General features: G+C 45.3%; 1 protein-coding gene across 1 annotated transcript in view; it reads right to left on the reverse strand.

The window, feature by feature from the left end:
* TMEM242 (transmembrane protein 242) overlaps positions 1-12,337 on the reverse strand; it is a 29,326-nt gene extending 16,989 nt beyond the window's left edge. The window contains exons 1-2 of the mRNA XM_074818836.1: positions 11,938-12,337; positions 10,106-10,206 (exon numbers count right to left, since the gene is read on the reverse strand). Of these exons, the coding sequence (XP_074674937.1) occupies positions 10,106-10,206; positions 11,938-12,073 (237 nt within the window). The 5' untranslated portion in view covers positions 12,074-12,337. The remainder of the gene's footprint in view (positions 1-10,105; positions 10,207-11,937) is intronic.
* Positions 12,338-18,686: the final 6,349 nt, after the last annotated feature.

Raw genomic sequence — 18,686 nt, forward strand, 5'->3', positions numbered from 1 at the left:
AGAATCTGCCATGGGACATGTCCCGAAAACACAAAACACTGTCACTTGAAAAAGCCACCTCAGGCCAAGATGAACAGAGCCTCAGTCACAGTGGGGTCCCAACCATGACGAAACCTTCTCTGTTGCAGCACAAAAATGCACATTGCAGCTACAAGGGCATCAGCCACACGCCAGCTGACATCAATCAATTCTCACCACATATTCACCATTAGCCAGCCATTCTCACGTCACAACAACCACCTTACTGTACGTATTTAGTATAGGACAGCTTCAATCTGTGTAGCCCGCAACAGCAGTAGGACAGACATAATCTTCTTGCTCACAGCGGTAAGTGTCAGCAAGAGGGCTTGTTTTTTTCCCCCCCAAAGGATCACTGTTCAATTCTTCACATGGAAACATAGAGTTTAGATGGTAACTTGTGGTGGTTTAGTCCCTGCCGGGGTCTGAGACCACGCGGCCGCTGCCCCTCCCCCACAAAGGGAGTGAAATACAAAGCGCCGGGGCTGAGATAAGGAAAGGTTTAATACAACAGTGCAACAGCAACACAACAAACAACAACAATAACAATAAGAATAACAGTAATAACAATGAACAGAGCAAAATATCTACCAATACAGCAGTGAGAAGCACGATGGCATAACACACGTGTTAACCGACCCGTCTCGCTTCGGCACCCGGATGTGACGTCCGCATGATATATGAATAACCCGGCTAGAGCTCCCCCCGCCCACTGCTGGGGAAACTTAACCCTATCCTGGCTAAACCAGGACATAATCCACCCTTTTATTCTATACCATGTGCGTCACATCCAGTTGCCATTTAGCAATTAGCATTAACAAAGAAAAATTAACAAAAGCACAGTAAAATTCACGGTTTGTTTTCACGCACAATCAAGTCCCCTTGCGTGGAAGTTTTGACTGAGCCGGGCCAGCTCGATTGGCAGATCCTCTTGTGTTCACTAACCAAGTGGCCTTTGTCAGATGTGTGTCCCAGTGTTTGAAGGTTCCACCCCCCATTGCTTTCAATGTAGTTTTTAACAGTCCATTGTAGCGCTCGATCTTCCCAGAGGCTGGTGCGTGGTAGCGGATGTGGTAGACCCACTCGATGCCGTGTTCTTCTGCCCAGGCATCTATGAGGTTATTTTGGAAATGAGTCCCATTGTCCGACTCAATCCTCTCTGGGGTGCCGTGTCGCCACGGGACTCGGTCTTCAAGGCCCAGGATGGTATTTCGGGCGGTGGCGTGGGACACTGGATAAGTTTCGAGCCATCCAGTGGTTGCTTCCACCATTGTGAGCATGTGGCGCTTCTCTCGGCGGGTCTGTGGCAGTGTGATGTAGTCGATCTGCCAGGCCTCTCCATATTTATATTTCATCCATCGATCTTCATTCTGCTGGGGCTTCACCCATTTGGCTTGTTTGATTGCAGCACACGTCTCACATCCATGGATAATCTCTGCGATGGTGTCAGTGGTGAGGTCCACCCCTCGATCTCGAGCCCACCTGTATGTTGCATCTCTGCCTTGGTGGCCCGAGGTCTCATGGGCCCACCGGGCTATGAACAGTTCACCTTTACGCTGCCAGTCCAAGTCCACCTGAGCCACTTCAATCTTAGCAGCCTGGTCCGCCTGCTGGTTGTGTTGATGTTCATCAGTGGCCCGACTCTTGGGTATATGGGTGTCCACATGGCGCACCTTCACAATGAGGTTCTCCACCCGGGCTGCAATGTCCTGCCATACTTCAGCGGCCCAGATGGGTCTGCCCTTGCGTTGCCAGTTCTGTTTCCATTGCTGCAACCACATCCACAGGGCACTTGCCACCACCCACGAGTCAGTGTAGAGATAGAGCCTCAGCCACTTTTCTCGCTCAGCAATCTCCAAAGCCAATTGGATGGCTTTCACCTCTGCAAACTGGCTCGATTCACCTTGTCCCTCAACAGCTCCAGTGGTTTCTTGTGTGGGATGCCACACCGCAGCCTTCCATCGTCGATGTTTTCCCACAATGCGGCAAGACCCATCAGTGAACAGGGCATATCGCTTCTCCTCTTCTGGCAGCTCGTTATATGGTGGGGCCTCCTCAGCACGTTTCACCTCTTGTTCTGGTGACATCCCAGCATCTTTGCTCTCTGGCCAGTTTATGATCATTTCCACTAATCCTGGGGGGTCGAGGTTCCCTATTCGAGCCCGTTGTGTTATCAACGCAACCCATTTACTCCACGTGGCATCTGTTGCATGATGTGTGGAGGGAGCCTTTCCTTTGAACATCCATCCCAGCACCGGCAGTCAGGGAGCCAGGAGGAGCTGTGTCTCAGTGCCGACCACTTCTGAGGCAGCTCGAATTCCTTCATATGCTGCCAGTACCTCCTTCTCAGTCAGTGTGTAGTTAGCTTCAGAGCCTTTGTATCCCCGGCTCCAAAAGCCTAGAGGTCGGCCTCGGGATTCCCCATGTGCTCTCTGCCAAAGGCTCCAGGAAGGGCTATTCTCCCCGGCTGTGGTGTAGAGCATGTTCTTAACCTCCTGCCCTGTCCGGACTGGCCCGAGGGCCACTGCCTGGGTAATCTCCTGCTTAATTTGTTCAAAGGCTTGTTGTTGCTCTGGGCCCCATTTAAAGTCATTCTTCTTGCGGGTTACATGGTAGAGAGGGCTCACAATCAGGCTGTAGTTTGGGATGTGCATCCTCCAGAACCCCACAGCGCCCAGGAAGGACTGAGTCTCCCTTTTAGTGGTTGGTGGGGCCATGGCTGTTATCTTGTTTATCACCTCCATTGGGATGTGGCGATGCCCATCTTGCCATTTTATTCCTAGGAACTGAATCTCCCTTCCAGGCCCCTTAACTTTCTGTTGTTTGATGGCAAAACCAGCCTTTAGGAGGATTTCAATTATCTTCTTTCCTTTCTCAAAGACTTCCTCAACTGTGTCCCCCCATACAATGATATGGTCAATGAACTGCAGGTGTTCTGGAGCCCCACCTTTCTCCAGTGCAGTATGGACCAGTCTATAGCAAATGGTGGAGCTGTGTTTCCACCCCTGGGGCAATCGATTCCAGGTGTACTGGATACCCCTCCAAGTGAACGCAAACTGTGGCCTGCACTCTGGTGCTATTGGAACGGAGAAGAACACGTTAGCGATGTCAATCGTGGCGCACCACTTGGCTGCCTTCGACTCCAGCTCATACTGGAGCTCTAGCATGTCCGGCACTGCAGCACTCATCGCTGGCGTAACTTCATTCAGGCCACGGTAGTCCACAGTTAGTCTCCATTCGCCATTAGGTTTTCTCACTGGCCATATAGGGCTGTTGAAAGGTGAATGAGTCTTGCTGATCACCTTCTGCTGATCTGGCTTTCTAGTCGACGGATCAGCTGATGGATGGGGACCAGGGAATCTCGGTTAGTGCGGTACTGCCGCCGGTACACCGTCTTGGTAGCAATTGGCACTCGCTGCTCTTCAACCTTAAGCAAGCCCACCACCAAGGGATCCTCTAAGAGGCCGGGTAAGGTGGACAATTGCTCAACCTCCTCCAAGGCAGCTATACCAAAGGCCCACCGGTACCCTTTTGGGTCTTTAAAGTACCCTCTCCTGAGGTAGTCTATACCTAGGATGCACGGGGCATCTGGGCCAGTCACAATGGGGTGCTTATGCCAGTCCTTCCCAGTTAAGCTTACTTCAGCTTCTAATAGGGTCAGCTGTTGGGACCCCCCTGTCACTCCGGAGATGCAGATGGATTCGACCCCACTGTGCCTTGATGGCATCAGGGTGCACTGTGCGCCAGTGTCTACCAAGGCCTTATATTCTTGTGGTTCTGATGTGCCAGGCCATTGGATCCGCACCTTCCAGTAAATCTGATTATCCCTTTCCTCCACCTGGCTGGAGGCAGGGCCCCTCTAATCCTGCTCACCATCACTCACTTGATCTAAGAGTGACTCCTGCAAGAATGACTTCCTGGTCCCCTCAAGAGGGTCAAGCATACTGTTGGCCATTCTATTCTGTCTGGGGGATTTCCGACTGGACACTGGAGCTGCATCTCTCTTGGAAGACTCCCCTTTCATGGTGGTCTTTCCTTTCAGTTGCTGTACTCGTGCAGCTAGGGCGGAAGTGGGCTGTCCATGCCACCTTCTCATGTTTTCCCCATGGTTGCGGAGGAAGAACCACAGGGTGCCCCGTGGTGTGTGTCTTCCACTGCCCTTCTCTTGGGTGGGGAAACGCCTCCTTCTAATAGCTGAGACATTGGCCCGTCCAGGTGGAACGTAGGACATGTCCTCCTCCACTTTCTGGAGCCTCTGAGACAGTTCCTCTACAGCTGAAACCAAAGCATGTTGGGAGGAAGGAAGACTTCCCTCATATTGCCAGAGCTGGATAATCACTTCATCCACTGTCTGAGTCTGGGTGTCTCGCCACCAGGACGCTACTGCTAATGCTTTGGAATGTGCCTCTGGTCCACTTTGCAGGAACTTCCACCACATCAACTGTGTGCAAGGGGCCTGATCTGGATCCATTGGTGACTGCTCATCATTCAGATCACCATAGACCATGTCAAACACAGCCATTTCCCTGAGGTTTTGAATGCCTTTCTCCATGTCGGTCCACTTGCCTAACCAACATAGAGCATCATCCTTGTAGGGGTACCTCTCCCTCACACCGAGCAGGAGTCGCCTCCAAAGGCTGAGGGTTTGAGCCCGTTTCCCTATTGCCTTGTCAATACCAGCCTGCTTGGCTAAAGGTCCCAGCTGCTTGGCCTCTCTCCCCTCCAATTCCAAACCAGCAGCTCCACTATCCCAGCATCGGAGCAGCCAGGTGCAAATTTGCTCGCCTGGAATGCGGCAAAAATCCTTCCACATATCTCGCAATTCAGTCAGGGATAGAGATCGGATGATTACCTCCGGCTCTTCCTCTGCTCTCGTGATGGGCCTGGTTCATTATCACCCTGTGCACTGCAAGGGGATTTTTTGGTATATTTGGTTTTCCGTATTGGGGCGACTGATATTGGCACTGCTTGTGCCTCTGGCTCAGTTGCTGTGCTGGTGGAGGCGACTGGTACTGGCACTGCCTGTCCCCCTGGCCCAGCTGCTGTACCAGCAGGTTCACTTCCAGATCCTGCAGCCCCTTCTCCCCCTTGAGGGCAGTGAACAGCGTTAAAAATGACACGGTAGGCATGGGCAAGCCCCCAGCACATCGCAACGACTTGTGTCTCCCGGGGTTTGTCAGATTGGCAGCACACCTTTTCCAAATATTCCACCAGTTTATCAGGACTCTCCATTTGTTCAGGAGTGAAATCCCAAAGCACTGGGGGTGACCACTGACTCGGGCACTTGCCCAGTTTTTCCCACACACCTTGCCATTTACAACTATCTGCCCTCAGGGCAGGTTTCCGGGTGGTGCTATTGTTGGAGAAGTACCACATGGCCCAAAACAAGATCTGGCAGACATTTAGAAAGGATCGTACCGCAAACACAGTGGCCAGGAGGCTCCAGGGATAGCTGAAACTCTCAAAAGCCGAGAGAATCTCTTCCCCTGGCTCACCCATAGAGGGGGTGAGACCCTTAACAAAAGCCCAGGCAGCAAACAGATACCAGTTCACCCCCACAAGCAGTGATACAACCATATTATAAGCCGTTTGCAGCCAATACAGCAAACCAAGACCCTTGATACATTTTCCACCGAGAACAAACATCAGCACTGGGAATGCACAGTGGATATAAGGATTAATCCAGCCCCACCATGCAAGCAAATTGGTCAGCATTGCAAACGTTTCTTATCAAACAATACAAATAAAAACAGAAAAAATTACACCTAACAGATTGCTCTAACACACCTTCTCCTCTTGTCCTTATTTCAGCCCTCTCTTGCCCCATGTTGGGCACCAAAGTTGTGGTGGTTTAGTCCCTGCCGGGGTCTGAGACCACGCGGCCGCTGCCCCTCCCCCACAAAGGGAGCGAAATACAAAGCCCCAAGGCTGAAATAAGGAAAGGTTTAATACAACAGTGCAACAGCAACACAACAAACAACAACAATAACAATAAGAATAACAGTAATAACAATGAACAGAGCAAAATATCTACCAATACAGCAGTGAGAAGCACGATGGCATAACACACGTGTTAACCGACCCGTCTCGCTTCGGCACCCGGATGTGACGTCTGCATGATATATGAATAACCCGGCTAGAGCTCCCCCCGCCCACTGCTGGGGAAACTTAACCCTATCCTGGCTAAACCAGGACATAACTGTTAAAGACTGGCATCCATGGTCCTTACAAAACTGAACAGTCCTACTTACTTACTGGGTATCTCAGGGGAAAAAAAACCAATTATTGCTCAGAGGTAAACATAAATGAGAGTGCAACATACAAACGTATTCAATACAGTTTTCATTTACAGTCTAAAATACTGAAAAGTGAAATTAACTTGCAGAAGGATCCAAAAAATTTTCCTCCAAAACATGCTGAAGAGCTGCACTTTTCATCACAAAAAGTGGGGAAAAAATATTTTGTATTCTTGCTTTAAAAAGAATTTACTTTTTTTTTTTTTAAATGGTTCTTTCTTCTTTGATATAAATAAACATATGTAGTGTGTATCACTATGGCATTTGGTCAGTGAAATAGCACCAGTAGTTTTTTCCTCTTGGCTTTGTATCTACTGAAATGTTAAAATGATCCTCAGATGGTCCTCAGCATTATCACTTTTCCTTAGGATTTAGCTGTAGGCCAGTTACCCAAGGACAAATACACACTTGCAAAGGGCACAAGCAAAATGTATCTTGATCCTTACTTACTCAGATTTGGACATCCCAAAGTGGAAGCTAACAAAACAATGCTCTGTAAGCATACACATACATGCACACAGGCACAGAGATCTTGAGTCACACTATTATACCACTTCCTATTATTTCCTTACAACAGCTAATGAACTTTCATAACTCTTTCAGTAGAGACTGCTTTGCGTAGATTTAAAATGCTGATGATTATTTCTGACATTTTTCCTGCTTCCATAGTCTAACCATATACAACGACATGCATAAAAATTTCTCCCATTTGAAAGATGGGAAATAAATGGACAAAAATATCCTCCAGACAGAATCTTTAAATAGGAATCATTATCTGTGAAAATTGCTGGCAAAATAAATCCACACGAATGCTATTTAAATGCTTGATTGCCCCAGAAAAAAAGTGGTGAATAGAAACAATTGATCTGGTTTTACTGACAGCAGTCAAACAGCATTCAGTCACAGGCTGATTCCTTGGTGTATTAAGTACACAGATAAGGATTTCTGTAAACAACACCATTTGTTATACGATTATCAGATATGCTGTTCAGAGCATCGCGAAAGCCAATTAGTGAAACACTAAAAAATTTTAAAAGACAACAGTAGCATGGAGAAAAAGATGTCACCAACAAAAGAACATTTTTAAGAGAACTGAGTTTTATTCATGAGTCCATTATTCTATGCACAGATTGTTTTTTCTTCATAACTGCTCCTGTATTTTTTTTAAAAAGCAACTATTTAATTTAAAAAATAAGCTACTAAATAATACTTGAGTCTTTCTAAAAACCAGAGGAGGAACATATAGGGCAGAATTAGCTGATTTGGTTACCAAACTATATGCTTCATATTTAATTCATTTCTTCTAGAGGATATAAGCAGGAAGTGGGAGAAGGAAAAATGACATTGTTTTTGTCAGACACAGGCCTCAATTCTGTAATTATCCCCTTGTGGATAACAGTGTGTCTGAAAGGAAGCAGTGCCTAAAATAAATGGTGTGTTCAACTGGTTTGGTTGATTGTATTCAGCGTGTTCACTGTTTTGCATGACCTAACCCATTGTAAAATTAAACACCTGGATAAATGCTGGTAAAAATGGGACACTTACCACAAGGAGGCTGCTGCATCTGAGCATTTAATTTTACCACCCCCACCCCCCCAATCATTTCTTAACTGAAGGTCTCTGCAGTGGTTCGTCACTAAATAGGATTGTGCAATCTCAGTTTCGAGTCAATTTGGGCACCAGTCCTACAAATGCTTACATTTACTTTACTTCATTACTACAGAGGAGGTACAGTAGGTGCAATTTCACCTTTATCTCTCGCTGGTAACACTGACGCTACTCTAGAAGAGTAGGGTCTCATACTTCCTGGAAGTCTGCATGCAGTCATGAAGCCATGATGTGATGCTACAGCTTCCCCTCTAAATCGCTATTTTTTTTTCCTCCCATAAAGCTATTTAAATCTGTCCCAGGCTGCATTATGTTTGCTTCCTGTTTCTACCTGACTTGCAAGCCACCATTTCATAGACACAAAAACTGGCACAAGCCAGCAAAGGTGCTGAAAGAATAGGTCTTGCATTTCTTCCCAACACTAAGCATTAATTCTCATTCCTTCGGACTTTCCCCCAAGCTTGTGACAGCACAGTCACTGTAGTCATGCAGTGAAGGGGATCAGAGGCTGATTTGGACTAAAACTAATGCAGGAAATAAAAAAAAGTAGAATTAACCAGTATCATCTCACCAACCCTGTAACACAAGTGTTGGTGCCTTCACAGGTGCAGGAATGAATTGCCAGAAACTAAGGGCTGGTTGAATTACTTCTTTCAACAGCAATGCTGGCTGATGTTTGCTTAAAGTACCTGTCAAACTATGGCCTCACCTTAACATGGATAAAAATAATATTTAGGCATTGAACATCTAAGAAGGATGCAATCGCCTGTACTTATTCATAGTTACACTTCTGTTATTATACCTGATGTGTTATTAAAAATGACTTGCAGTAACTAACTATAAATGTAAGAATGCTACTGCAAAACTGTTTACCATGTTGGTGACCTCAGAGAGCCTCTATAGACAGGTAACATTCTCAAAGTCTAGCCTTGCCTTTTGAAATTACTCACCTACAAGTACTTTAACAAAAAAGCATCTTTCTACACTTTGCAGTATTTAAGTTGAGGGGCCCAGGAATCACAGATTTTTGCTAGCAAAATGTTGTAATTCATTTGCACAGATAGTAGCAGATACGGTTTTTCAGCAAAAATTGAAATGGTATGTATCACTTGGTACCATTTCCAGCATATATATATTCTCGGATGTCAATGTAATGTCACTCTTGATAAATTTCACACTGATAACACAACAGCTCAAGACAGCCAAGATTATGCACAAGCTGGAAAAAATGCAATGCTCAGGAAAAAGGAAGTTTAAAAAAAAGTTAAAAAAAATAGATAAAGAGTGATAGAAAGTGCAATGGAAGAATTTTTTTCTCTTGATATGCAATGTTATTGAATTAACATTTTAAAAATAAACACAACTGATCAGTTCTCAGCTCCCTAAAAACATCTGTAATACATCTTGTATTTTAAGGGCTCAGTGGAGACAAGCCTGATCAATTTTAAGGGCCTATTTTTGACGTTTTTGGCAGTAACAAAGCATTAGTGAGGAAAAAAGCATTCTTCAATTAAATATGCTGTATTTCAGATTAATGTACCAACATGGTATAATTGCTAGTTTTGCTTTGCAGTTTTTTTTCTTCAGAATGCTCAGGTGGATCCTGTTAGTAATTGCACAAGATCAGATTACTTTTGGCCACCAGATCTCATAGCACCAAGCCACTACTCACTCTCATCAGTCCCCTTACACAGTGGGAAGGGAGTGGAGAGCTTAAATTTTGACTGAATGAGTCCACTTGCATATTCCACAGCTTACAGGCTTTCTACCTCCTCATTCCCATCCTTACTGCAGGTACCTCCCTTCCCAATTCACCGCAGCACTGTGGGACCGCATGGTGAACTGGATCACTGCGGTGATACAGGCTCGTGACTGTAAGTGTGTTCACATCACAGAATCAAAATGGACCGTCAATTATATCCCTTTCTACAGCAGTAGTATGATTCCAGCAAACAGTGTAAGCTTTATGTACTTCAGCTAATCTCAAGTACTAAAGTATTTGGCAGTGTTAGCTCTGAATTGATTTTTAAATTAATCCTACCCCTCTACTGACTTGAACTAAGTCTAGTGCTTTTACCATCAACTTTGTACAGCCAAACTCCACATACAGATTTCTATAAAGCATTTGATGCATTCTTATTTCCTGTGTGACACAGTTGGAAAATAGTTTAAAAGGAACAAACCTTACTGAACCAGTCTGGGTTCTTCTTTTTTGTCATGGCAAGTGTGGTGCCAAAACCTGCTATCATTCCTGCTGTAGCAACGGTACCTAGAAAAATTCCACCTGCCAAGAAAAGTTTAAGAAATAAAAATTAAGATTTTGTTTATTAAGGGGAGGAAAAAAACCTGCAAACCACAGAACTAAACCTATTTTGAAAATAAAACCTGAAAAATTAAGATCTGTCAGCACATGCTGAAAGGAAAGGCACAATTGTCTACATTATTTACATTAACTCAATATGGCAAAAAAGCATAGTTTGAAATAGAGCATTTTGAAAATGAATGGCAAGTGTACATATTTTCAAGTCACACATACACACACAAAATCATTTGAATCCCAGAATGCCTTTTCACAGTATTTCAAAATTTCTCTCTCACTCCAGAGCCAGGCTACTAAAATTGTCTTGTTCTATGGCTACGTCTCACCCTTCCCCAAAAGGAAGATGCAATTTTTTTTGTTGTATCACTTGTTATTTCAAATGTCCACCTAAAAATCCACCAGTACCTCTGAAGACCACTCCATAAGCAACTCTTGTTCTTCAGCTTTGTTTTATGTTCTAATGCTCTATCTAAAAAAAGAAAATGACACTAGCAGGAAGCTCTCCCAAGATAGAAAGCATTCCTCACTTCGCAGCTCTTTCAGAGTGTTTCCGAAGTCACTTGGGGTCCCTTGATCCCTTCTAGTTCTTGCATCAAAGGCACACGTAGCCATACATACCCACTTTTAAGAAAAAGGCTTGTTACAAAGACTGAGCGTACTGCACAAAACCATCTGATTCATACTAAAATTAAAACATTTCAGGGGGTTACAAGTTCTTCCTTTACAACTATTGATACGCAGCCTGTTTTCCCTTTCCTAATACCAGGTTAGGTAGCTACAAAACTGGCCTGAATAGGCAGTGAGAAGCAAAACGTGTTTATGTTAGGTCACACTTTTTAAAAATTAATTATCCTATTAGTGTGATGGAGAAATTTGCTGTACTCATGTCAATGCCATTTATGAAGTACCTCTTCCGCCTGGGATCAGGAAGACCTCACACGCTGGCCGGACTTTGCATGCCCGCCGCATTTTACATCCTAAGGTCTACTAACCAACATTTCCCCGATTTCAGAAATAATCGGTCTGGAATTCATTAACTTCTTAACTTGGTCTTGAATTAACTGACGGGGCAGCCGGGGCGGGTGAGCCGGAGCAGCTCCGGCCTCCGCTCCGCCAGGGGGCGCACCGAGCCCGCGCAGCCGCAGGGACGGCCCACGGGGCAGGCAGCGCCGCCATGGCCGCGCGGCGAGGGCCGGCTCCCCACGGGCCTCGGCTCCCGCGGCCGGGGTCCTGCTGGCTCCGCCAAGCTCCCCATAGCCCGCACCAGCCGCCTCTTTCCTGCCGCCTCAGGGCGTCCCGGCAGGGCTGGGAGCGGAGCCCCGCCCGCCGCCCCGCTGCGGGGCGAGGGAGGGCGGCGGCTCCTGTCGCCGGCCTCGTAGCCCCCGCGCCGGAGTCAAGGGGCTGAGGGGCGACGGGCGCCGCGACCGCTGAAGGGGACTTCAGAAGCCGTGGCTAAGGCCGTCTCCAAACGCCTCGGCTCCTCCCCGGGGACGGGAGAGTGGGGCAAGACCTCGGGCACAGCAAGGGGGGGCACGGAAGCGCCTTCCTCCCGCGCGCCGGCCGCCGCCGTCCCTGCGGCATGGCTGGCCGGGGCAAGCGGCGCGGCCAGGGGCGGCCACGGGGCTCCCGCAGCCGGGCGGCTAGTCCCCGACCCGTGCGGGGAGGGGAGGGGAGGGAGACGGGGGCTTTCTGCACCTTTGATTAAGAAGAGCTTGTCCTGGGACGCCGCGGAGCTCCCGCCCCGCCGGGGCAGCGGCAGCCCCCGCCCGGGGTCCCGCGGAGCCGCCGCCGCTGCCCCCTCCTGGGCGTCCCCGCCGGCGGCCGCCCCCATGGCGCGGGGGGAGGAGGAGGAGGAGGCGGCGGCTGTGGGCCGCAACCCGGAAGGAAACGGAGCTGGGCCGGGACACGCAGCCGCCCTTCCTCCTCCTCCTGCTCCTCCTCCGGCGGAGGGGCTCACCTGTGAGCCCGGGCGGTAACGTGGGCCCCGGTGAGGCACGTCCTCGAGCACCGGAGGTTTTCCCCGCGGCGCTGGTGTCTCGGTGTGCCGCTGGCAGCCGCCCACTCGTGACCCGCCTCTCTTCGGGGGCGCGTTCAGTGGCCCCGGGAGCCCCAATCGCGCAGAGGGAAAACTGGCAAAAGTTGTCAAAGCGGCTTTTAAATCGAGTCTTTTCTGGCAGGCTCATAAGGGTTTTTTTGTTTAAGCCTGTGGGACAGATACCGTCATGGACTTCACTAAACGAAACTGGGAGAAATTCTTACTTTCCTTGAATTTTACTAAGCCATATCTTGATGAATGGTGTTGCTCTAAAGAACATCTTGTTCAAAATTCTCATTCTCCCAAGTTGTGCAAGTAGTTCTTCATTTAAATTCTGTCTGAATGGAATCAGAAAGTAACACTACGAGAACCACGTTTCTGTTTTCTTTCATGTCTGTGCCGCTAGTTCTCAGTTGCAGTTGCTGATGGATATAAATTGCTGTACAGTTACCTATCACTCTAGAATGTGTTCCTTTATCAAACGCTATACTAACTTCTCAGGACTCAGTATGGGCAGGTAAAGTATATTTTTATTTATAACAGTCAGTACTTAAACAGCAAGCAAAGAATGTAAATAAATCCAAAACAAGTGTTTCTCCCCCAGCTTCTTTGTATCTTTTCATCATCATTTATAGTCTGTATCTAAGGGTCTAATTATAGGGGCTTGGGTTGCTAGGCAAAAATTCAGTATTTTGGGAAACTTCCTGTTCATGGTACTTCTGAAAACCAATCCAAAGCTGTTTCCTAATAGTCCATGTACTGTGTCAGTTAAAGAAAATTTTACAGTTAAGAAGCAGTTACTGCAAAAGGAGTAGGCATTATCTCTGCTGTCTAGCTGACCCATCATCACTAACTCCATTTTTCTAATCTGGACAGCACCTAAATGACTTCTAGTCATCTTCCCTCCTTCGGAAAAAGTGCTCCAAAATCCTGTGTTTGTTTTGGAACAGCATTAGACTTTGCCACAAATAATAATAAAACCTCCTAGAAAAGCTTAGAAAAGATGGTCTTAGAAAAACTGCACAGTGACAATATTAAAAGAGGAAATGGCTTTTTATTTTATCTTCATGATGAAGTGTATATGATTATATAAATATTTAAATGTTATTAGCATGCATAAAACGAAAACAGCAACATGCACGTCATTTTTATTGTAAATTGTGTCAAGATCACCATTGCGTCTGCTGGAAGAATCCTTGAACTGTGAGAGATAATAACCTATTTTTTGTGTCTTTGATGATAAAATCCTAGATTTTCTTCTCAGGATAGTTTTTTGAGTTCACATCAATCAGGACACCACTTTCTTTCAAATCTTCTCCAGAACTAGGAAGAAAGAAAAGAGAAAAAGATTAGTGATGTTATTTAATTCTGGTTTGAATGATGCCAAGAATCTGTCTTTAAGAGGGTCAGATAAGATCTGTCTCTATTAATCATTTACAGAGACTTAAAGTAGGGCATAAAACCTATGAAATCCACTCTGTCTTACTGAATAACTTAAAATTCTTAGTGTTGTAAAATAAATTGTCTCCTTTAAAAAAAAACCCACCAGATATTCAGCAGAATTGCATCCATTTAGGTTACAATATTAATCTCTTCTTGTCATATAATTGAATATAATAGAAAGCTTTCTCTCCTTTTATGTATACCTCACCCAAAAGCCTTGCATTTTTGGTCATTGTTCATTCTCTGTCACTGTTAGGATACACATGCAAGCGTACTCCTCTACATATGGCTACTCAGAATTCACCAGTTATCTTTTCTAAAATTCAGTTACATTTTTACTAAAAGCAGAGACATTTCTGTTTGAAAGACAGATTTTAATTGTTCTAGTATCAAATACCCAGATCTTCATGAGATGAAGGCATGAAAATGCAGATGCAAATAAGTAGGTTATATAGGTGATAGCAGAGTTGAAAAATACATTATTTGTACTCATTTAATTTGACCACGGGTCTGAGCTTTCATGGCTCTGTATTTGGACAAAGTAACAGTATATTGCATGACTAGGTTCAGGCACTGGGTGCATGTTTACTTTCTGTCGAGGTTTGCAATAGCCAGGATGCCCTGAGTTTGTGAACACTGAGCTTCCTTCTGTGGTCTTCCTGTTTTATTACAAAAAATTTGGTGAGCCAAAAGCAGACAGTGAGAGGCAAACAAAGTTTTCACCTTCAAAGTATGTGTAAATCTCCACCTGTGATTCTGAAGTTATGGTTAGGATTTCTACTCTGCCCCCCTGGGTTTTAATGAAAAATTGGTAACACTGTGCCTCTCTCATAAAAATTCATTTAAAAAGTAGAGTATTGACGAGGGTGAAGTGTGGAAACAGAATAAGGAAGAGCACAAGGAAAAAAATAAATTTAAGAAAAATACAAAAGAAATACATTTGCATAAATATATTCCCTAAGAGATTTTTATAATCTTTGCGAATGTGTGGTATTTCTGCCAATAAGCAGCCCTATCAAGAAATAACAGCATGGTGTGCAAACTTCTTAACATAAAGCTGTGAAATATGTCGGTCTTGGCCTGTGTTTCTCCTGCTCCCCTTCCTCTTCTGTGCAGCACTGCACAGTGATACTTGGCCATCTCCAGTGGAGGTGAGTTTCATTTGAGGACCAAGCTTGAAATCTAGGTCTTCAGGGGAGAAAAAGCTAATTTATAAGCTGTCTGGGACATAATAAATGCAGGAGTTTGATACATTCCCTAAATTGTCTGACTGATTTTATATATCCAAAACAGTCTTGAGTGCCACTGCAAAAAACATTGGCACCTGAGGTACAGAATCCTGCCTGGAGTTTGAAAATCCAATTCAAAACCTAGAGGAGTTTGATTTGAATACTGGTTAAACTGACATGTTCGGTAACAGAACTGGATTATGTAAAAGAATGTGGGAAAGAGCCAAACACTGGATTTGGAAAGACAGAAAATGCAGCAGTTGAGCTACTCTCCGGCTCTCAGGAGAGCTGAGCTTTGCTCTCCGCCTGACTCGCTGGGGTCATTTCCTGTATTTATGGAAGCTTTGATATTCCTGAAAGCACCGTGCAGTGTCAGCGCTGTGTACAGGCAGGGGCATGAAGAAACCAGTTACGTATTTCCGAACAATTTTCTGGAAGAAATGAAAGCGTTCTGCAGCTATGACTGGGTTTCTGCAGAAATCTCTTTTTACAGTAAGCTGGTTACTGTTGTGCATCTCTTAAAAATCTGGTGGCTGAAATTTCCATGTTGGAGAGTAAGTCTTCAAGTCTCTTGTCTCATATCGCAGCAAAAATCTGGTCACTGAATAATGATTTGTAGATTTTAACCACAGAAATACAAAGTCAGTGCTCATTTGTCAAATGTAAGAGAAGTTATAAGAAGAGCCTTGCATCGGAGAATCAAAAGACACTTTAAAAATATTGGTTGAGCTAGCTTCACGCATTTCTGGGAGGGGTATTTTTCCGTTTGGAGAAGATGAGGAAATTAATCAGTTTGCACAAAGTTCTGCTGTAGTTCTCCAGCAAAGGCAGGAGCTGAGAGGCTGGATCTCCAAATTCCTGGTCACCTCCCCCAGCCCCAGAGATGCCTTTCTAAGCTGCAGCTCACTTCTGCAGAATATGAAACACTTCTTTTTTAATTTCACTTTTACATTTGGCTATTCAGCAGGGCATGTCAGGCGTAACTTTGGACAAGACTGAGTGTGCCAGCATGCTGCACTGACACCACAGTGGCATTGCTTTTTATGGCCAGAGCCTGGCCGCGTTTCAGTAAATGGCAAAAGTCCCATTGGCAGTATGGCCAGAGTTTCAGTTATAAATCCCAAATTAGCACTCACGGATGATGACATTATGGCTGGTCAGAGGCGCACTACGAATTTCAGAGCTGTTGATAATACATATCAAGGCTGTCATATGCCTTGGACAGCATTTATGTGGGCCTGCAGAGATGAGAACACTTACGGAGGATCTTCTTGCCTATGCGTCTATCTACTTGTTTTCTATTCTTATCCTTTACTAAATTATATGTTTCATTACCTGCTCAATGTTTACAATATTCTCTCCTGGCAAGTAAAATATGCCCATATTTCTTCGGCTCTGTCCACATTAACTAGAGAGGCAAATCATAGATCCCAATTCCTGTGGTATTACCACTGCCTTTAGAGACCTAGCAAATATGTTTAGGAGCTCTTTTTTAATTTTACTGGCTACCATGTCTTTAATGGTTTCAGTATGTATTTCATTATAGAATACTTACCAACTTTTAATAGTTACTTGGCTGTACCATATTAGAAAAACCTTTAAAATGGTCCAGAAAAAAATGTGTTTCTCACTGAATTTAAAAAAGAAACCGCAAAATGATTTGTTATTTCCACGGTGTCATTAGAGCATGGCCTGGTACCTGAAGCTCAGCCACTCTGTCTGGATGCTGCAACCTGAGGTAGCAGCTGTGGTCCTGCACCACCATTCAGATTGACCAGCTGACCAGGTCTGCCTGGTGACAGCCTGGAAGCAGGATCTTCTGCGGAGAAAATCTGCTTCTGGCCCCCACAGAGAGAACTATAAACTTCCAAAATTATGGTTGCCAGGACAGAGGAGGCCTCTTGGTGACAGTCCAGTACGTAGAGTTGTCCATCCTGTGTGTTTCCTGCTGTGGACTCTGGGAAGTGACTTTGTTGGTAGCTCAGACGGGTCCCCATGAGGACGGTCAGGCTCAGATTAGACTACCTGGAGAGGTTGTGCAGCTTCCTTTCAAGGAAGGTTTCATGAGAATAAGCCCTGAGGGAGCTGCTCTGAGCTCACAGCCGAACCTGCTTTGGGGAGGAGGTTGGACCGAGACCTGGACGTCTGGGTAGACTCCCCCACAAATTAGTTCATGGGCAAGGGTGACTTCAAGCTTGGCTCACTTGCACCTGGCTCTGACATTAACACCCCACACCACAGTGGCTGCGGGGCGGGAGGGATGTGCTGCTGGCATGGGCCTCCGCTGGGCAGCAGAAGCCCCTCAGGTGCCATGTTCAGAGGCTGCTGCATTGCATGAGCCTGTGGGAGGGCTGCTGCACTGTCTCATGCCACTGGCTGGCCTCCTGTGGCCACCGACACCAGTTCGGGGATCCTCGGCGGTGGCGTGTGTTGCAGAACACCTGGCAGAGGGAAGAAATTGAAGTAGCATTTCATCTACAGTGGGAAGGTGGCCAGTATAAACTTGACTCGTACAGTAGCACATCACCTGCTGAGAAATCCAACTGTAAAGTTAATTGGCATGAATACGAGATGTATACTTTTCCTAATCGACTTCAGTGCAATTATAGCCAAAGGCCCTTTTTGCGGTCATTCACAGAGCTTAATTGCTATAGTTTAATATTACAATTAAAGAAGGCCCAGAAGGAGAGCTGAATATTAGGCTTCTGATGAATGATAATTATCACTTTGTGTAGATGGATGGAAAACATTTCTAATTAAATTATTCTTGTAACATAAATTAATAGTGTGATCTGGATAAAGTACTTCTGATTTCAGATCTAGAATATTTCTGAGAGCACCAAGTTTGTGCCAGAATTTCAGTCAGCAGGTCAAACTGTCTTTTAAACATACCTGACTTTTCAGTCAATTTAGCAGCTTATATAGGTTTCTGCAGTGAAGATGTTTGTCAATGATAGAATGATTCAAACGTTGCACAGAGAATAAAGTAAAATAAAATAAAGCTATGCAATTAGCATAATCTCTTAGTTTATGAGCAGGGGGGATTCACAGTCTAAATGACAGGGATTCATAGCCTAACGGTCACACATTTTCTTCCTGTATTAACTTCATCTCCATCTGAGGATTCTTCCAAGACATAAACCATTAAGCTAATGCTTTGAAAACAGGAAAGCTCATTAGCAGCTCTAGGGAAGGGAGTGAGATGGGCAAGGAAGGTGCAGGTCATTAAGGTTTGAAAGAGAAGGAAGTGTGAAAGTTTTAAGAAGAATTACTTGACATGCAATCTGTCTGTGCTCTGTAAAAATCCAGTGATTTTTGTATACCTCGCATTTCTTTTGCATTAGTGAGACCTGCAATGAATAAAGTAAGCAGGCAAATGGAAAGGTCTCAGCTGAAGGTGTCAGACTGCATTTCAAGAAGAGGATTATAGATAATTATTCTAAGATGACCAGTAGCTTCCTGGCCTCATACACGTAGCTGACACGTTAGGTGTTGACAGCAGCCCTTTCCAACAGGCCTCCTTAGACATTTGTTTTAAGTTCCTGGAGCAACTGTCCATGACTCCAACAGGGTCTTTTTGAAGGGCACAAAGTGGGAGATAGATGGCCACTTTCTGTCAGAAGATAATGGGAATTTTGTGTCAAGGCACTCTCTGTGCATATGGAAGACTGTCCCTGAGATTTTCTGCATGCATGCCCTCTTGTGTATGCAGTACATTGGTGCTTACTGTATATATC

Source organism: Strix aluco, chromosome 3 (assembly GCF_031877795.1).
Source record: "Strix aluco isolate bStrAlu1 chromosome 3, bStrAlu1.hap1, whole genome shotgun sequence".
Taxonomy (NCBI): domain Eukaryota; kingdom Metazoa; phylum Chordata; class Aves; order Strigiformes; family Strigidae; genus Strix; species Strix aluco.